The sequence below is a fragment of the Coenobita brevimanus genome, chromosome 6 (assembly GCF_032717465.1).
Source record: "Coenobita brevimanus isolate Jiangsu-jjx chromosome 6, ASM3271746v2, whole genome shotgun sequence".
NCBI lineage: Eukaryota > Metazoa > Arthropoda > Malacostraca > Decapoda > Coenobitidae > Coenobita > Coenobita brevimanus.
Window position 1 is genome coordinate 63,027,331 of NC_136959.1, and position 21,706 is coordinate 63,049,036.

The 21,706-nt window shown below is 42.3% G+C and overlaps 1 protein-coding gene across 1 annotated transcript; it reads left to right on the forward strand.

Moving 5' to 3' along the window:
* Positions 1-6,631: 6,631 nt before the first annotated feature.
* Positions 6,632-14,901, forward strand: LOC145401586 (lysosomal proton-coupled steroid conjugate and bile acid symporter SLC46A3-like). Its single transcript, XM_080273782.1, has 8 exons — positions 6,632-6,793; positions 10,113-10,265; positions 10,759-11,170; positions 11,617-11,787; positions 12,025-12,120; positions 12,368-12,598; positions 13,149-13,305; positions 14,394-14,901. Exons 1-8 carry the CDS (start codon positions 6,632-6,634, stop codon positions 14,899-14,901), a joined length of 1,890 nt encoding a protein of 629 aa, XP_080129908.1.
* Positions 14,902-21,706: the final 6,805 nt, after the last annotated feature.

Below are 21,706 nucleotides of genomic sequence, written 5' to 3' on the forward strand. Positions count from 1 at the left end.
TTGTCCTATTATCGTATCTTAGGACAGACATTTTGAACTTCACTAATTAATCCTTTAACCTTCATTAATCCCTTCGCCAATAATGAGTTCTTCAGTGTTAAAACAAAATCACTTACAAATGGCACGAATAAACCGAAAAAGAAGTCAATATGTTAGGGGAAAAAAAAAATCGTTTGGCTTTGGAAAGAATTAAATGAAAAAAGACGTCAACGTGCCGAAGACATTCATATACCTAATGCAGCAATAAACCGGGGAGCAAGGGGTAGTGTTGAGCCATTGCAGCCCCACGACAACAAAACCCCCAAACACAACGCTACGCCACTTTACCGCGCATTGACGTAAGTTAGGCTCATCAGCGTCTACAGGGATTGGAAGGCTGGCCAGTTTTTGTTATTAACTTCCACACCGCCGGAAATTTTTTGGGTACGTGTTTGAACCGGCTGGCGCGGGAAAGTTGCCAGCAGATCCTCCCGGCTGTGACACGGATGTTGCTAGGTGGCCACAGACGCATTCGGTGAAGGTGAGGAAGGTACTGGCGGAGGGAAAACATAGATGAGAGAATGGAGAGGCTGATGACGAAAGGGGATTATAGTTGAAACAGAGGGGAAACTGTTAAAGAAGGAGATAATTGATGGATGAATGGAAAGACTGATGAAGGGGAAAACATCTAAAAATGGAGAGACTGATGAAGAATTGGAAGATTGATGAAGAGTGGATAGACTGATGAAGAATGGGAAGATTGATGAAGAGTGGATAGACTGATGAAGAAAGGGATGAGGATGGGGATGGGGATCGAAAAGGGTAACTATATACTTGAAGTAAGGATGAGGAAGGTCTTTGTGGAGATGGAAATAGATGAAGAATAGAGACACTGATGAAGAAGGAGGGGGGAACTCAAGGCCGTCTTCTATAGTAAGTGGCGTTGTTCACTTCGTTACACGTTTTTCCAAGTGATTTAGGAAACTACACGAAAATAAAAAGGGGCATTATCCATAATAAAACGAAAATGAAAAGGTGTTACGAAATTTTGAAAGCCACTTACACTAATGTCCTAAGTCAGGACAAAAGTACTATCTGTCTCTCTATCTATCTATCTATCTACCTGTATCTTTAGTCAGACCCCTTAATCTCCGAGGGGATGGCCACAAACAAACCGCCTCCATGTCACTACGTCCTCCACCAACATGCTGCCCTCTCTCCGGTTCTTACCACCCTCATTCTTATACCTCTCCATCCCATCCCTTCGCCTCATTCTGGGTCTCCCCGTAATATCATCTCCACCTTTTCTGCTTCCCACATTGCTCTGCTGGCTAACACTCCCAAAGCGATAGAGGTTTGGTATTTTTTTTTTTCTGCCCATATATAATTCTCTCTTTGAAATGATGCATCTGTGAGGGAAGTGACGAAGAAATCCTATGTGTGTGAAGCAACCAATATGCAAAGAAGGTGAATTTTTGTGACTGGCTGTACATGGGTTGTATTCTCCTTGGCCTCCCGGAGTTTGTGACGCCTCTTCCACAGCGATTTATTTTCGTAAAGCAGAATCTGGATATTACACATTGTTGTAATCTTCCACTTTATTAATGCAAACTATAAGGGTATTATAACCCCTTTATCCCAGGCAGCCTCTCCTCAGCGGAATAGAATTGTTTGGAATTAACAAGAAAAAGAAAAATCAACCAACGTTCTCATCCTGAAGGAGTTAAGAGGCTATGACCCACTAAAGAACAATAAGTATTATTTTTTTAATATGCAAAATCAATCGCTAAGGAGAGGGTGTTCTGAAGACTTCTATCTCAACAATAATACGTCTTAAGGTCGTAATCGAGCAGCTTTGGAGATTCCTGACAAGTTTTCTTTTGCTGTTTTTTCTGTATACTACGCATCAACGTCCTGTTCTATGTCGATATCAAAGCATTTTAAGTAAGACATGAGATAAATAAGGGTGTATTATCCATAGTAAGTCGCCATGGGAAAGGTGCTGCGAAACCTACCACGCCAACTAGAGTACGCCATGTTGAGAAGTTATGAATCTTACTCCGCGTGAACAAAATAGTGAATAAACGACGATGACAAGGGACAAATAAACAAAAGAACTCGGTCAAAGAGTAATGAGAGAGAGAGAGACACACACACACACACACACACACACACACACACACACACACAGACAGAGACAGAGACAGACAGACAGACAGACAGAGAGACAGACAAAGAGAGACACACAGACACACAGACAGAGAGAAGAAATTTGCTATGATCAGGCCGCACAACCACACGTGTCAGAAGAGAAAATAATCTGTATAAGCCACTGACCATTATCCAAAGGATGGGTGCAGGAGAGGGACGCCTTCGTGGGGTGGCACTGATATAACTGAAAGGTCTAACTGCCGGGTTATACAAACGTCTCGCAGCTTCCTCCCTATCCCCCGCAAGGAGTATTGTGGTCTGCAGGAGAACGGTGACTTCAGCCTGCAGTCCACTGGGTTCACGTTTCAGATGAACATGAAGCCACAACAACAACATGAAAAACAACATAAAAACAACAACAACAATAACAATAACCCCAATGACATCTTGTCTGGGTTTACTCTTGCCATCTCAACTTCTTTTGTTTGTTTGTTTATCATGGATCTCTGGAAGGGGAGATGTAGGTGAACATTCTATTTACACTTTCTTGTTCAAAAACAGTCTCCTAAACTTAAGGAAATCGTCTGGCAGCAGCAAGAATGGAATAATAATGAGGTCCTCTGGCTGAAGGGATTGACTTACTCAAGAAGTACGGGATCCATTAACATCCTAATAGTTTCAAGTGGTTTTCCCTACTTCCTTCGTCTTTAAATGCTACTCGGGAAAGAGTAGAAGAAGTAGTGGGTTGTCCGTACATTGTCCTCGACGTGCTTACGTGTTGCGGGGACGGCTCAATCTGATGGTATGGAATGGGAAGACAAAGCTGCCTAGTGAAGTTGTGAATCAATCATACAATCAGTTGGCGTAAAAAGCAAACTTTTTTTTTTTTTTTTTTTTTCTTGCTACCTTCAGCCTATTTTCTTGGGTTTGGGAGAGATTTTTCGAACAAGAGGAGTTAGACAGGATGATCCGTAGATCGGGCTCCGGTAGTGCCTCAGCTGGGAGTGTTTTATGTGTTGCGGGACGGCTTAGCCTGCTGGTGTGGGTGTGGGTGTGCAATACACTCGGGAAAGTGGAAGAGAAGCGTTATAAATGGACCACGCTGCATATACTGTAGTCTTGATTAACCTCTTCATGATCAGAGATGGTGTTATGGAGGGACGCCTTCATGTGTTGGCACCGATATAATTGGGTGGTGGAGCTACCCGGTTATATATAACGACGCTCAGATCTCTCCCTGTCCCCCGAAAGGAAAATGGTGGATTGCATTAGAAAGATGACATCAGCCTGCAATCCACTGGGTCCACGTTCGGAAGAACCTGGAGCCACAACAACAACGACTAGGGATCTTTCCTAAGCTGAATAAAAACGCCTGTTGGTAGCAAGATTATAGCACTTCCAATTCGGCCTTAACCCAGTACTGCCACGATAGCTGCACGTGGGATGTTGCTGAGAGAGCAAACTAACCTACCAAGCGACCCCAGTGCAAATGTGACTCTGACCTTTTAAATCTCGCATAAATAAACCACACAAATGGCGTTCACCTCTGAGCGTCGTGGGGCAAAAATATTTATCCACGTGTGTGGGAGGCAGCACACTATGTAGGCTTCGGGCAAGTCATGTCTGTCCGGAGAGTAGAGATTATGTAGTCGTTAGTTAGCACAGTTTTATCCAGTGTAATAATAAAGGTTTTGAATACGCAGTCCTGATAATTTAGTGGTTAGAATGCCCCAGTCGGGGTGACTGCCTTGAGCTGTGCATAATTTCTATCCCAGAGAGGTGACAAGTTTCCATTTCTCTTTTCCTTTTTCTTATTCTCCTTTCTTTCTTTTTTCCATTTTTCCCCCATTGTTCCTCCTTTTTTTTTTCACCTGATGCCACATAGGGAAGCAAGCTGGTCATCTACCGTTTCATGTAAATTACTGTGATACGTTAGTCTTGGGCCGCCTTACCTCGGATGAGATAATATGGGGTTAACTATATCTTGAGTGTAGAAACGTGGAATATGCCTCTGTCCTGCACTGGAATGTAACAGGATGATGATGATGATGATGATGATGTGACGGACCCATCCTTCATGTCACCACGGTCCCATCCCACCAAGGACCTTCTCACCACCCATCCTTCCCTACTCTCACACGGACGCACATGTTTACTTACCATCTGTGGTTCCCTGGTCAAAGTCACATATAAATGAATTCTGACGCATTTTGATACACTATGATAATCTGTTAACGCTCTCAGAAACTCCCTGTACGTTCATAAATATCCGTGAAAGTCCTGGTTTATTTATTTATTTATTTTTTTCATTCAGATTTGCATTTTTGTGAACTAGAAAGCTATTTACATAACTAATATGCTTAAACTGGCCTAATTCCGGCATATACTAGTCCTTCATCTAAATAAAAACACTGTCAGTCGAAGTATAATTACCGAAACCTGTTTTTCAAATAATTGCTGCTTCTATATGAACTTCAGATATCTGGTTCTTTAATACACCTGGAGGCAGATTACCTAATGAGGTGTCTGTAGCGAGCAGCATAATTTTGTTATAGAATAATTCGTGGTTTATATGTGATGCTGTAGTGGATTGGCCTAAGGATCGTGATGATAATGATGATGATGATGACAATGATGATGATTATGATGATGATGATGAGGAGGAGGAAGAGAATAAAGATGAGGAAATGTGGTATCGTGGTATCGGCCTTGAAGGAAAGAAGGAGGAAAGAGGGAAAGATAAGAAATATTTTCTGTCTTAAGCTGATGAAGATAATGGAAATAACAGTGATGAAAATGATGAAAAGGAGGAGGAAGGAAAGTATTAAGATGAGGGAAGAAGAGAAAGAAGAAGAAAAACGTAGTATCAGCCTGGGGGGGAAGAAAATAGAAAGATATTGACAATGAGGAAAGACAGGGCATCAGGTAGATGACTAGGAAAAACAAGCAGATGATGAAAGATGAGGGAAAGATTGGGCCCATGGAAAAGGGAGAAGGAAGAGGAAAAGAAGAGAAAGATGAGGGAAGAAGATAAAGACAGAGAATGAAAAGATAAATGAAGAAAGAGAAGAAAGTTGAAAGAAAAGCTAGATGAGGAAAAAAGAGAAGGATAAGGGAACACATCGGCCTTGGAGACGAGCATGGAGAAAGATGTGGCCCAGTGAGAAAGGATGAGGAGTAAGAGGAAGTAGAGAACGATGAGGGAAGAAGAGAATGTTGAGGAATGAAGAGAAAGATAAGGAAACCTATCGTATCAACCTTGGGAAAGAGGGGAGGGAAAGATGTGGCCCCGAGGGAAAAGTCCCCGAGGTACCAGTTCCGGCTGGTGAGTGGGGCAGGGGCGTGCAAGGCCCTCCCTTCTGCCTGCCTGTATATAAGGAACACTCCGCACTCCGCCTGCACTTGTCGGTGTGGCTCTTGTAGAGAAGGAGCAAAGCTAGAGTAGTGAAGGGTAGGGTGAACTCTGGTGAGCAGACTGTTGAAGAAGAGGGAGACTGTTTAGGAAGAGAGAGAGGGAGAAGACTGAAGTAGAGGTAAATAGGTGAACAAGAAGACTAGAGAACAAGAAGACTGAAGAACAAGAAGACGTTGTTTGGTGAGCCAACAGATGAAGTAGGGAGAGACTGGTGAAGAAAAAGGAGAGGGAGATTAGTGAAGAAGAGACAGACTGGTGAATAAGAAGATTGACGAACAAGAAGACATTGTTTTGTGAGCAAACAGGCGAAAAAGAGGACGACTGGTGAAGAAGAAGAAGAAGAGGGAGATAAATGAAGAAGTAGTAGACTGATGAACAAGAACACTGAAGAATAAGAAAACAATCAGTGGTGAGCAAGAACCTGGTGAACAGAAAGGAGACTGGGGAATATGAAGAGTGGAGAACAAGAGATAGAGTGAACAAGAGGCAGATTTGGTGCACAGGAACACGTAGACTGAAAGAACAGGAGGTAGACTGGTGAACAAAAGGTAGACCGATGAACAAGAAAGACACACTCACGTTTCACCTCCATTGTCGGAGTGGGACTTGTGAAGAAACAGGGGTGAACTGGTGAATGAATGGTGATTGAGAAAAGGGTGAACAAGGAGAAAGGAGAACAGGAGATTGATTTGTGAACAAAGACGTTAATTAATTAACAAGAACACATAGGCTGAACAGAGAGTTCAGCCTGATGAACAAGAAAAGGAGGGTGTAGTTTGGCGAAAAAAAAAAAAAAACAGTTTGATGAACGCCTGAACTGATACGCATTAACAAAAAGAAACTATCAACCGGTGAACAATAGAGACAAGACTCGTAAAAGCAACAAACCAAAAAATCGACAACAAAAACTAGACGCTCAGTTGACAGCAAGGTGCAGTCAGACTGGAGGGTCGAATTGACGAGTAACTGAGAAGATTTTTTACTACCTCGCAACTAAGCCTCATCGATTTCACGCAACATACTATCCAAGCTGCGGGAGTGGCCTAATTTTGGGAGGTGAAAACAAACGGACTATCGTAACCAAAAATGGGGCTCGATCTCACGGCCAAGGTAATGGCAGGCCTGTCTACGCTGACGGTGGAGCCTGTGATGCTTTTGGATGGCGCGTGTAAAGAGGCCATGATCCTCTTCGCCGAGAACGTGCAGATGAACAAGATTTGCTCCGTGAGGCTCGGCTACGAGGACGAGGTAGGTTTGGTTCGTTTGTGTGTGTGTGTGTGTGTGTGTGTGTGTGTGTGTGTGTGTGTGTGTGTGTGTGTGTGTGTGTGTGTGTGTGTGTGTGTGTGTGTGTGTGTGTGTGTGTACCTTTGTTGTTGCTGCTGTGGTTGTTGTTTTCTTGTGTTTCTATTTTGCCTTTTCTGGGGGGTTGAGATGAAGTCAGCTTGAATGATGGATGAATGAGTGTCTGGCCTATTGGTTTGTTTTTGTTATTTGCTGCCCTGAATCTTTATTGTTATTGGTGTTGCTTCTGTCAGTTTTGGCCAGTTTTTGTTTAATTGGCTTCATCTGTCAGGTGGAGCCAGGATTTCAGGAGCTTGAATGATGTGTAAATGAGTGTGTGGCCCATTACACTAGCTACCATGACTGGATCCTTTCAATTACTCTCACTCTTTTCACTGGACATGCTGTTGATGGTTCTCCTTCTTTCGCGCTGTCTCTTACCCTGTTTTCTGAAGCCTCCCTCATCCCATCCTTAGGTGGGAAAAAGGTCATGATTATAATGATGAAGTTACGCGTGGTGTAAGTGTGTCTCATAGCTATATTTTATACTATCGTTGCTTATGTCATTTTCTACAGCACATACTTTTAACATGACGAAGATTTGCAGCTTCTCTCAGCTCAGTTGGTGGTGAATTGTACTCATTTTGGTGAGCTAACTTGATACGTAACCAGGGAGATCCATTCTTACATCATAACTTGGGTCATCAAACTTCGTGCAACCACTTAGAATTCAAAGTTTGGGAGTGGCCCAGTTCGGTCCGGTGAAGACACACTGATTATAGTTCTGGGTAGCATCATTGTTTTTATTAGCTTGTTGCTTTGGGTTCCATCAGCTCAGTTCCTTGTCGTGTGTAGCATCATTGTTTTTGTCAAAATGTTTAGTAAAACGTCGTTATTTCTATCTGGGTATTAAAATATGGTATATATGAAAGAACCGTACAATAACTTCTCGTTCATCTTATTGTTGTTAGTGCATTGGTACCTTTATCTTCCACACACACACACACACACACACACACACACACACACACACACACACACACACACACACTGGTGCAGTGGTAACGCTCTCGCCTGCCAACTGGTGGACGGGAGTTCGCGCCTCGCTCAGGTTGCGAAAAGTTTCACTGACGAAGTGGGTGGTTACTGTCCCCCTTGAGCAAGGGGACGGGTGTGTGGGTGTGTGAAGGTCACAGCCTTGCCCTTAGATCGGACTATATGAGCTCTCAGCTCCCTTCCGGGAGGGTAAAAGCTGACGATCGAGACCATCAAGTGATCCTGACCGACCCGGTGAATTACACACACCATCACGGTTTTATCACTGTCTACGCGACTACATGTGAGTTCTCTGTGGTAATGTGTATAGTATATTTTCGCTGTGAATGTTTTCAAGGTAATCATCTTGGACAACCAGGGTACTTACATGGTGGGTACTCTGGGGCACAGCTCGTTCTCTCAAGATCAAAAATCAACTGGCACTACCCCGCCGGCTATGGTCATTGTTTTCGATGCTATATTTTTCCATGATATCAGTATGAGCACACTACAATAGAGTATGAGAAGAAAGGCTACTCCCTCGTGTTGTCGAGGAGGAATGAGAAGCATGGAAGACATGAAATACTGCTGTGGGACTGCAGACAAACTTTCATTAGTGATAGTATTTTCACTATGGATTCTGTGGAGCCGTACGGGTAATTATATTTGGGTAAAATGAGGGACAAAAATCCGCCTAGCAATCCACTGCCTCTTCGTCCACATTAAGGGTACCGTATGTCTATCACTTTCCTCCCTAACGCATTATATCATGTGTGTGTGTGTGTGTGTGTGTGTGTGTGTGTGTGTGTGTGTGTGTGTGCGCGTGTGAATTATGCCATCAGCAAAACCTGTGAGTAATACCAGACTGGGTGGGCAATCTTGTTCCACAGGCTGAACAGGACGACTGAATGAAAAGTGAGGGAGTTGTATTCTTGGCGTCTTAGTAGCCTCACAAACACCGCTTTTATTGGTGATTGTTTTGACTGTTTTATTCACTTTATTAGTTTGGTCTGCCCGCATGCTTGTGTATTTTAGTTGTTTTTACCCATTTGAATACTTCTTTAATTTGTGTGTTTGTGTTTTTTATTCCTACATGTTTATTTGTTGTTCATTTTCGGTTCCTTTAGTGCGTTGTGCATATACGGTACTGCATTATCCGTCACAGAGTTTTGATCAGGTATTGAGGGACTTTTTGATATGGAAGAGTTACTGAAGGTTATACCCTATCTAATCCCCCTAAATAGCAGTGTCACTCTTAACACTTTTCGGATCCTATGGCTCACTTTCAGATAAATAAAATCGTCGGGGATTAACTGTAACACATTACTAGAGTTGCTCAAATTAAGAAAGGGTTAATAATGCCAACATGAACACTCTCAGGCTCCTATGACTCGTTCTCAGCTGAATAAAATCGTCTGGCTTTAGCTGGAAGACAAAACTAAAGATGTTCCGACGGTCAGTGTGTTCAAGTATGTGCGAAAATTGTCAACACATGAGCGTGAATGTTAGTGCATGGGCAAGGTAAGGAAGGACTGGTAGAGTAACTGTGCCTTCATGGTCACACGTATCTCTTAATGTGTGTGTGTGTGTGTGTGTGTGTGTGTGTGTGTGTGTGTGTGTGTGTGTGCAGCCCATAAGATGGCATGTGTGTGTGTGTGCAGCCCATAAGATGGCATGTGCTGATAGGGTAATTAAGAAAAAGTGAACATGGTACTACCAACTTTGTGTGTGTGTGTGTGTGTGTGTGTGTGTGTGTGTGTGTGTGAGAGAGAGAGAGAGAGAGAGAGAGCACACAGATATTCCCCCAGACTACAGCACGCAACCGTGACTTATATATACAGGTCCCTACTTCAGATACGAACAGACTGAGGCATAGACCATATTTTAAGGTCCCGTGGTTGGCCCGAGAGCCGAACCCGGGAAATTCTCACATGCGGGTCAAGCGTGATTTCAAATAAGTCACAGCTACCAAAAGTACAGAGACTGTGCAGTTGCGGACAAATGTACTGATCCACTCCATAACGAAAAATAAAAAGAACGTAAACGGTAACTTCTAAAACCCAGTGATTAAACATTCGGAGCTTTAAGAAACTTCTCAAAATATTATATAAAAGTTTCTTTACTGTTCGACCAAAAATCTGGAAAGACATTTTTGATCGCAACTACCCAGGTGAAACAGGTGTATTCTTTCTCACCTGACCGTAGTTGTACATATGCAAGTAAATCATGTGCGTTCATTTTCCCCCTTCAGGTGTGCAGCAACCTGACAGCGTACCCAGAACAGAGCGTCAGTGTCCAGAGGGAATACTCCATCTTCGCCTTCTACAACAGCATCATCGTATCCGTCCTGCCGCTCATCTACGTCCTCTTCATGGGCGCCTGGAGCGACAAGTACGGAAGAAAGGTAAGAATTCTTAGTAATTACGACATTTTGGTTAATATACACAGAGAAATATAAGCATCATTACAGTACAAAACGAAGATGAAGCACACATCCCTTTCATCACAATGTAAGCCTTTGAATTTTTGAGCTTATAAGAGAACAAGCAATGTCTTACAGGAGGAAAACCATCATTTAACAGTGCCCATAGAAAACAGGTTCCATCTCCATTTACTCATTGGTCAAGCCTTCGACATTCTTGACACCCAGTTGTTATAATTTTTAATCTATACACATTGCCTTATATTTATAAAATAATCTTGATAACTGATGCTCTGACAGGTACAAAGATATAGCTGTTCCATCCATTAATGTTCCATCTGTAATGTGGTGCTTATGACTGTTGCTCTGACAGATACAATGCACTGGTACATTTCTTCCGTCATACATTATTCTTCCATTTATACACACTATCTAATAGTTGTAAAGTTCTCCTGATAACATAATGCTCTGACAGGTGCCGATGCTGATGACTCTGATAACCCACATGGTGCACGCCGGTGGGTACCTGCTGGTCAACTGGCAGAGGAGCTGGCCGGTGGAGGTGCTGTACTTCATAACGCTTGTGGAGGCTGTGGGGGGAGCCAACATGGGCCTCCTCTCCTCCACCACCAGCTACGTCAGCGATATCACCACCCAACAGCAGCGAACATCCCGCCTCAACATCCTCAACTCCCTGTGGTACCTAGGATCGCCTCTAGGTACTCTGGTGGGCGCCCTCGTCATTAAATATAGTGGCTACGACCTGGCACTCGGTATAGTGGTGCTCTCTTACGCGGCAGCCATCACGTATGTCCTCGCCCTCATCAAGGAGAGCCACGGACCCTACGCCAAGAAGATAACAACACCTGATGGAACCCAGCAGGTGTGTAAATAGGACCCAGTGGTGTTTAACCCTTCCTCTGCTGTACAGTATATTGAGCCTTAACCGCTTCAATACAGTGACAAGTTTTTATATTCGTTTTCCCATCATGAGAGGATTTTATTTAACTCAAGAGTGCCCTCTCCAAGCTTGGTGATTGATGAATACTATGGTTAATCCCTCCAGCTCAAATAATTAGCTCTTGCTATGAAGGAAATCGTCTGTAAAAAGCAAGACATCATTGTACTCAAGGGGTTAACATCAGGAAAACAAAACTTAGCGGTCAAATGTTTCAGAAATTGTCTCGAGCAAGGTAAAGGAACAAAAAACGGAGTAATGGGCAAAATAAATCGCGGGGGAAGGGGTGCTACGAAATCTCCTGAGTCACCTAGGAAACGCTGATTAATCCTATATCTTCTCCTTGTTCCACTTCTTCTCAGGTGAACTCTACAGCCTCCACCATAGATAAGAAGGACGTGAACCTGTGTCGGATGATAAGCGACTTCTTCAACTGGCACCGCGTAGTGGAGTCCTTCAAGACGGCCTTCAAGAAGCGGGAGGGCAGCACAAGGGGTGTCCTGGTCACCATCATAGTGGCTAATATGATCCGTCGTATGGCTAGAGGTAATGTGACTCTCTCTCTCTCTCTCTCTCTCTCTCTCTCTTTCCAATGTGGCGGAAGTTGAGCATATCCTTAATACCTTCAGCCCAAGGACGTCTCTTCTACGTTAAAAAGAGTCGTCTATCATATCCAAAATAATAATAATAATAATAATAATAATAGTAATAATAATGTCTGGTGTTGGCTTAATACCGGAGTTGACTCGCCCATGCCTGCTAATAATGTGTTTGTTTTTCCAGGGTTCTTCATGTACATGTTTACGAGACGTGTTTTGCTCTGGGACGCCACCTATTACGGCTACTGGATCACCTACCGTAACCTGCTGGTGGCTGTAGGTGAGTTCTTGTCAGCAGGTTAATTACAGCAGCTAGTATAACGGTGATATTAAGAATGATAATAACAATAGCATAATAATCATGAGAATAGTAATGGTAACAACAGGAATGATATTTTTTCACACCTATAATTCTCTCTCTCTCTCTCTCTCTCTCATGGCCCTTTTGTTTAATGTGCTGACAGGGCCCCAGGTGTGTGTGTGTGTGTGTGTGTGTGTGTGTGCTGACTCTGTATATGTACACACAGGATCACTGGTGCTGGTGCCGCTGCTGACCAAGAAGGCAACAATGACCGACTCAGCACTGGTGGTAGCGGGCTCCCTATCCATTGTAGGGGAATACATCAGCTATGGCATTGTGCAGGGCCCCTCACTCGCCTTCCTCATGTGGCTCGGGCCCGTAATAGGACTCCTCTCCAACGCCTGTGTCATCGCCCTACGCTCCATGTGCACAAAACTGGTCACCAGCCAAGAAAAAGGTCAGTACCATAGTCTGTTTTTGATAGCATTCCTCATGTGGTTGTTCAGTTCCATAATCTGATCAACAACATTCCTTATATGTCTGGTGCCTGTAATAGAATTCCTTACTAATGCTCAGACAGGTCATAGCTACAGCCAACCATAATGCACATGCACCCAAAGTTTGTCCTGGATGCAACTTTATTTTTTTTTCAGTCATTGTCTTTGTGCACGGTGCACGGTCAGGCATAAACGTCATGGGTATGAAGGGAGAGTTAAAGCCCAAGCTAGGTCCTCCCCTCCCCCCCAGTATTAGGTGTCTGTGCGTGTGTGGTGTCATGGTGATTGGCTGCAACTATATCTGTGCATTATCCCCTCTCCTCCTTGTGCACAAAGTCGGTCACCAGCCAAGAGAAAGTTCAGTTCCATAATTTGTTCGTTATTCGATGAGAAAAATTATACTCATATTTTGAAGAGGGTCTAGGTGGGGTCGAAACTGTTGTATCTCGATCAATTATTAACTTTTCCAAGGGTTCGTATACACCTTCAATTTTGTGGTTTATTTGTTAGGTCGCATCAGCGGTGTCATGGCGGCGCTGAACGGACTGATGCCTGTGGTGGGCTACTCTGCCTACTCCCCCATCTACTATAACACTGTGGACACGTTCCCAGCGGCCCAGTTCTTCGTCGCTGCCTGCTTCAACCTCATCATCATGGTCACCTTCCTGTAAGCATGATAATGAGAATATTACGTACAGTCAAGGACGAAAGTTCATCAATTATTCCACTGCGTCTTCTTTCCACTCCATATATGTCCGTCAGTTTCCTCCTAACAAATCAAATCAAAGCCTTTCTCAACCCAAGAATATTAGCCAGCAAAGAAAAGTGAAAAGCACGAGATGAAATACTGGGAGAATTTTTGTCCCTGACTGTAGACCAGTTCCCTCGTGATAGCATAATCAATATTGCATGTAATAAACTTCTCTTCAGTAAAAGAAAGCTTTCCAAAGACGATATGTTAGCGAACTGGTACCCAAAAAGAGGAGATAATAACCCTAATCACTTATATTCACTTTCACTGCTGTCACAAATAAAAATCTACATTAAAACTGAAACTTCCACCGGCGTCTGAACTTAACACAGACGCATCCCTCCAAACGCCTCCTCATTGTCCTTAATGCTTATGCCCCTCCCTCACTGTATGGCTTACTTCAAATCCATGAGTTCCATTTAGTGCAACGATTATACCTAAATAACAAAACATTCCACTTTCTCAAACTCTTTTCGGTATAGATTTATTGTCACATAAGTCTATGCTGTATTCCTCCTGTGTCATATCATATTACCTTCTCACATTCAGTCTCTCTCTCTCTCTCTCTCTCTCTCTCTCTCTCTCTCTCTCTCTCTCTCTCTCTCTCTCTCTCTCTCTCTCGCAAATTTCCTCAAGCTCAGGAAAGAACTGCTGACTTTTAACCTTCTGTCTGTGAACAATGCTGTTTTTATCTGTAATGAAGATATGGTTTACTCTCACTCTCTTCCTCGCACTGCATCCCTTTAATTTGTCCCTGCCACCACTACCTTTGTATAATATAGTATCTAAATCACCATCCTATCCATGAACAGACTGAACAGCCATTGAGATATCACACTGTCCTGCCTTTAATTTAAAAAATCATTAAGTCTCCTCTCTTCCTATCTGCACATGTGCTCTCTTCATCTAATAAAAAATCTTAACTGCATTTAAAAGTTTCTCATACACACCATACATTTGTTAACAGTTGTTATCAATAATTATTTAATCCTCCGTTCATACAGGGGGATTGGATGCATGAAGGTCAATACGACGGACAACGTAGAGGCGGCTGAGACCAAGAAAACAAAATCCTCCCAGGACAAAACAAGTGTCTGCAACACCTGCTCGCCCGTCACAGTCAAGACAATCGTCCGCACGCTCAGCAGGTCCGGCAGAGGTCACGACGCTTCTAAGGAACAGAACTCAAGCCAAGAGGTTCACACTAAGCACACTTCCCAAAATCCTTCCAGCCATACCCAGCAACCTGTAGCAAGCAATGGTACAGACTCGAACAAAAGCATGGCGCTGAGGAACCAGGTGGATAAGATTGAGGAATGTGAGGATGAGCAACTGTCAGCTCCGGAAGGTCCTCTGCCTCGCAATGATCTCAACAGGCTATCCCAAAGTGGTAGTAACAAACAGTCACGTGAACCACAGACACCAGTGAGCTACTCCAACAGTCTAACCGATGCTGAAATCACTGCCTCCGAGAAAGTGATGCGGTTACCTGGGGGGAAAAATGAAGCTTAATGCTCGAACTTAATCGAACTCCTTTAAAACAGTGACTAAGAAAAAAAAAAAATCTTGCAGTGAACAGCATGAGAATGCAATATTAAAAAGAAGGGGTATTCTTAACCCTTTCATTGCGACGACTTTTTTTATTGCTTCCAACAAACCACAGAACCAGGTCATACATAACATTCTTTAACCCCTCCACTACGAACTTTTTTTTATAACTGAATAGAGTCATCAAGAGATTGGGAAAGTAGATAAAAAAGACGTCATCCTTTTGTCAGGTGTTTTCTGGCCTTTCAACACAAGGACCTTCTCCAAGTGGAATAATGTCGTGACACGGTAACGAGAAACAGTCTGAAAACGTGTTGTGGAACTAAAAGTGTTAGCGAGTGAGATCCTGCGCGTTTGTTGATTGTTGCTCCTCGGAGGTGAGTGTATTTTGTTTTTTTCATAATTTTATTCCTTTGGTGTTAACTGGTATTGCATGGAAGTCAGCACGATACTGGTATCGGGAACATTTTACTGATATACCTTCGATACTGTGCAAACATACAGTGCTACCGTACTTAGAGTGACGTCTCTCGCATCACTTGGGCACTGAGAGGCTACTGTGCATTTGAATTAAAATGACACAATTAGTAACAAATTTTATTACAGATATGTGCCAAAAACAAGCATCTTAGCGTATATATGTGAGTAGATAAGACAAAATGACCATTTTTACTGACACACATCATGAGTTGTCCTGTCAAGTTCATCTAGATTTTATAAAGATCGCATGCATAATTTAGGTGTACAGTTCTAGATTAATTTTGAAGGCAAAGTGTGTCACCTGACGGAACTGAGCTTTTTTTTTTTTTTTTTTTTTTTTTTTTAATGTCACTGACTGCACCAAAAAAGAAGGCTTAGGTACATGCCTGTCAACTTCACGTGTCATGAAGCCAAACAATCAGTTTCTTGAAAGACTCAATCCTCCCCCACAACATGATCCGCAGTGGTCATTTGTCACCTATTGTACTGACGGGTAAACAGAGATATATAGGTAACAGACTAAGTCCGCCAGTCTGACCAACGTTAGAAGATACTCTTTTATTTATTTTGTATATACAGTACACTGATGACTGTTTATGGCAATGTTGAATCATCCATCAGCACTGCATCATGCCACTTTATTTAAATAGCTTTCCCCTTATTAAGTTACTGGTATTTATATTAATCTATTATTGTTATTATTATTATTATTATTATTATTATTATTATTATTATTATTGTATTGTAGTTGGTGGGACTCCCACCATCCACTTACTTGTTCTAGTGCTACCTTCAGATGACTCCACACTGAATGAAGATAAGTGGTTTCCTGAAATCCAGGAAGTCATTTACTACCCTGAGTGGTAACAATATAGCCAGATTGACGGCTTGTGGTATTGTGAGTTACGGCACTCTTATCGGATGGAAGTACATCCGAAAGGTGATTACGGCTAATTGCTCACCTGGTACCACTCAGGAGCCAGCAGCTGCTTAAATTCGCCTTAAATGTCTGAGGTAATTAAGTAGCCTAGCCCCGGGTCCCTATGCTCCTGATCGAGCAATAAAGGACTGGATGATGAATAGGTTGTAAATAGTGGTCAAACGGATTAAATGTTACTTATTGTTATATTATGTTATTGTATATACTGGTCGATAATTATACTTAATTATGTTTGAATAATGTTATGATTTGCCTCTATGTTGCTATATATAATATTATATTTATATGAAACTATTAGTGCAGTAGATATATAAAAAATATTAATAAAAGCATAACAGCAGCTGTGTTTGATTTACGTTGCAACATTTACATTACATCTCAGATTTTAAATCCACACATACACGCACACACACACACACACACACTAAATAACACTTTTTGACCTTGCCTAATATATCCAGAACTACGATAATTGATTTATTTATCTATTAATTTACTTATTTGTTGGTACTACTATACGACTTAATTCGGATGGAAAGCTCCCTCGTAATGGAAAGATTTAATGAATCCTTGTCAAACCCTCAAGCTCGCAAAGTTTGTCCGAAGACTAACCGGTCGAAATCGAGGACATCTATCGTTATTATCGCCAGTATTATTATTATTATTATTATTATTATTATTATTATTATTGTTGTTGTTGTTGTTTCGTCCTAATGATGTTGGAGTGGCCCTGGTAAGAGAGGATAGTGTTTGGAAACTCCCTGTACTGTTGTTTGCAGATGATACCGTGTTGTTGAGTGAAGACGAAGGGGAGCTGCAAGGCTTGGTGGATGAGTTTGAGAGAGTGTGTAAGAAACGGAATCTAAAGGTGAATGTAGGGAAGAGTAAAGTGATGGTCTTTGAGAGAGGTGAAGTCAGTGAATGTACAGCGAGGTTGAATGGTGAGGAATTGGAAAATGTGAGTACGTTTAAGTACTTGGGCAGTGTGATGAGTAAGGATGGAGGTTTGAAGGGTGAAGTACTTGAAAGGGTACAGCAGGGAAGAAAGTTTCCTGGTTCTTTGAAAGCAGTGATAAGAAACAGGGAAGTGAGCATGGAAGTGAAAAAGTTACTACATGACAGTATTGTGATACCAACTCTAACGTACGGAAGTGAAGCTTGGACGTTGTTGGAAGGACACAAGTCAAGAGTGAGAGCCGTGGAAATGAGTTATTTAAGAGGAGCCTGTGGAGTCACATGGAGAGACAGGCTGACGAATGATGATATAAAGGAGCGTTGTGGTGTTGATGTGGATGTGATAGGAAGCGTTATGAGGAACACACTGAGGTGGTTTGGCCATGTGGAGAGGATGGAGGGTCAAAGACTGACGAAGAGAGTGTATGTGAGTGAGGTGGAGGGGGAAAGAGGGAGGGGGAGGCCGAGGATGAGATGGAGGGATGGGGTGGAGAGGTATATGAGAGAGGGGGGTGTGAGTTGGGAGCAGGGGAGTGAAATGGCGGGGGACAGAGCGACTTGGAGGCGATTTGTTTGTGGCCACCCCAAACGGGATTGAGGCGTCTGGCAATAGATAGATAGATAGATTATACTCGGTTCAGGAAAGGTCTCGTAGTGAACTGTTAATGAAGGCTGCATCTTACCCTTCCTGTTCTGTTAGTCTCTCGCAAGCAGAATGATGTTGTCCGAAGGTGGAAAAAAAAAATGGAAGGTATAGGATTGTAGGGGCTAAGAGAGGCCAGCTGCCACACGATACAACTTCATTAGGGACGGCTGCATGTGGTGGCACCGATATGACTGGGCGGTGGCGTTGCCTGATTATGCAAACTTTCCTCAGTCCCCTCCCTATCTCCCAGGAGGAGGATGGTGGGCTAGGTTCACATTCAGATGAGCCTGGGGCTGCAAATACTACTGATACTGATACTACATTATGTGTATATGAGATTATGTTGCAAGGAGAAGGTTAATACAATGCACTATTTTCCTGTCACAGACAAAAAAACACTTTAAAATGGAACAAGGCAAATAAAATGAGATACACAAACTGGGACATAAAACCAAGCGGGGAATAGAAGTTTTATTGTAGGCTACTATGTTCACTTTAAGCTGGCGCAAAATTGTCATCTCTCCTCCATCTGTAACAAAAGACTATCACTAGAGTATGGTGCTAGTCACGAAGAAGTGCTTTAGAAAGGATGTACAGCCTAAGTGTTGTTTTGTCACTGAGCTAAGGGAAATAAGTTGAAAAGGGACTAAACTCTTAAAATAAATGGCTATAGTAGAGATAATACAACTTGCCATTCGTTTTCTATAAATCCCACTCAAGCCATAGAAGACGCCGCTGGGATGGGGAACTAAAGTTGGTTTGTTTACACCTGACATGAGACCCATCCATAACCCTTTTTAGCTCGGTAGAAGGCCAAAGTGTTGTCAGATTGGAAGATAAACATGATTAGTAACCAAGGAGACTCGTTCGTACCTCATAACCAAGGCTCATCAAATTTCATGCATTCACAACACAGCATTCAAGTTACAGAAGTGGCTCAGTTCCTTCAGATGAAAACAGCGATTATAGGCAACTCGCTGTTTTGATAGTGGAAACGTCGAGTAAAAAAAAATTTGCACCCCCAATGAGTCAATATTACTCTGTTTTGTTATAGGGTACTCATTTCTACTTGACCCTCGAGACAACTTGCCTCGAAATAGTAGTAGTAGTAGTAGTTGTTGTTGTAGCAGCAGCAGCGGCAGCAGTAGTAGTAGTAGTAGTAGTGGTAGCTACAATCCCAGGCCCATCTGAAATGTGAACTAGTGGACGGCAGCCAATAATAATAATAATAATAATAACAATAATATTAATATGATAACAATAAAGAGGAAAGATAAGAGGTCCAAAAAAAGATAAGAGGTCCCTATGCTTAACCCATTCATCATAGTATTTTCTAATCACTCTTGCTGCTACCACAAGATTTTTGATTTATTTATTTATTTATCTTAGAATTAAGAAAGCAACATAGTCGTAAAAAAGGGTTAATGAAAGTTATATCAAGCCAGCACATATTCTAGCTTTTATTTATTGTTACAGCTCAAAATTCAACATAGAGAGAGATGGCAACTTTAGGCCAGGTTACAGTTAAAAGAGTACAGTCATTAGGCGATAAAACACTGTAAACAAAGAGACTGTGAGAGGTTGATAGGATGTGGTGTGGAAGGTGTGGGAAAATATAGGTATGGTGTGGAGGGGAAAGTTTGAAAAGTAAAATCAGAGTCGAAGGGTTAGCTGGAAGAGGGGCATACGTAAGATTAGTGGGATCAAAGGGAGAAACATCAACGTAAGAGATCGCTGGTTAGAGTAGCAGCATCGACTTAAAATCATTGAGAAGAGCAGCATCGACGTAAGATCACCTCCAGGACAAAAACACTCCCTGCAGCCACCAGACCCACGCCTAGCACGTAGAAGGCTCCTTGGGCCTGGAGAGAGAGAGAGAGGGGGGGGAGGGGGATTAAGTTATGAACACTGGCAAGAATTCAGTTAACACAGGGAAGTCATTGTGATTTTTTTTTTGTCATAAGTTTCGTGGATTATGGTCAGCAGAATTTGTCACACGTTACTATACGGTTAGTTTGTAAAATCATCATCATCACAGTCGTTGCCGCAGGGTGAGGTCATAGAATCACAGAACTTTCCCTTCTCAGATCTTAAACCCACTGTGATTAGCCTCTCTGTTGCAGTGAACCCATAGTGCATCCGATACCCAGAAATCTATTTTAGGTTCTGAAGATGCAACATGTGCTGAAGAGGGAAGCTTTCATGTGGTGGCACCGATATGACTGGGTGGCTCCAACACCTGGTTACAAACAACACTCAGTTTCCTCCTTATTCCTCCCCCCCCAAAAAAAAAAAAAAAAAAAAAAATGGTAGAACGAAAGAGAAGAGTAAATTCAACCAACACTCCACTGGGTTAACGTTCAAATGGGGTTGCTGCTACTAATACTAATACTAATCTATCTATCTATATACCTAGGCTGCTTCCCCCAAGGAAATACTAATTCAGTATACTGATACTAAACAAATAACGTTACACACTACTTGATTAAACAGTCTCAGAGAATAAGATGTCAATATGATGGAAAAATCTTTCACTTAAATATTTCACTGCCACGTATTCAAAACGGGGATAATAATAATAATAATAATAATAATGATAATAATAATAATAATAGTAATAATAATAATAATAAAAATAGTTCAAGATAAGATCGAAGATTAGTTTCTTTTTAACCAGTGTGATTGCACGGGTGTCTCTAAGATTACTAATTGGTCAGGTTTTAGAAGGAACAAAAGAATTGATAGCGAAGAACATGGTGCAATTAGGGGGGCAGGGGACAAAAGTTCATCTAATAATTCACCTATTCAACTCATCACTCTCTTTTTGTGACCAAAATTCCTGTTTCTTTGTCAATTGATAATTCTCTTTCATATGATGCGTCATGGAGGAAAGTGACGAGATGCCCTCAGTGTGAAGTAGACGCAGTGGAAAAGCATTCGAACTATTTTCCCTGACTTCGTAGTTGTGGACTCTGATACTGATTCACTTCACCTCAAAAAAAGCTAAAAAAAAAATGAGCAATTACCTTCAAAACACGGCCATGCAGTCCTCGCAGCCCTACAAGCAGTCAAGAATTTTATCTGAGAGTTCCGTTTTTGTTCGACTAAAAACTAGAACTATTTTACTGTCTGCAACTGTACCTGGATGAGGCTGATGGCTGCAGGTCCGTCTGAGGCGAGGTCGGTGCCACATGCCTTGGAGTAGTACTGACCCTTGATGTACTCGATAATGCCGTAACTCCTCAACCACCGCATCCTGCAACACAGCTCAATATTTAGGCCCCATTCCGCAACACAGCACAATATTATAGTCTCACCCTGCAACACAGCACGACATTATATCCCCACCCTGCAACACAGCACAGTATTATAGTCCCATCCTGCAACACAACACGACTTTATATCCCACCCTGCAACACAACACAGTATTATTGTCCCATCCTGCAACGCAACACAATATTATAGCCCCATCCTGCAACACAGCACAATATTATAGCCCTAGCCTTCGACGCTGCACAATATTATAGCCATATCTTGCAACATAGGACAATATTATAGCCCCATTCTGCAACGCAACACAATATTATTGCCCCTTCCTGCAAGCCAACACATTATTACTGAATTTACTGCCACATTATGCAACACAGCACACTCTTATGGTTGAGATTTATTGTTCGTAACTAAGTAGCCTTGTTCTGCGTCTCAGCGTTTATTTTGGAGCAATAAAGGATGCAATGGTCGACAGAAAG

Bases quoted from the DNA above. Each gene is read 5' to 3' on its own strand.
- LOC145401586 (XM_080273782.1), top strand. From the start codon at position 6,632: ATGGGGCTCGATCTCACGGCCAAGGTAATGGCAGGCCTGTCTACGCTG. The intron at 11,788-12,024 runs GTAATGTGACTC...TTGTTTTTCCAG, and splicing joins GATCCGTCGTATGGCTAGAG to GGTTCTTCATGTACATGTTT. The intron at 12,121-12,367 runs GTGAGTTCTTGT...ATGTACACACAG, and splicing joins TAACCTGCTGGTGGCTGTAG to GATCACTGGTGCTGGTGCCG.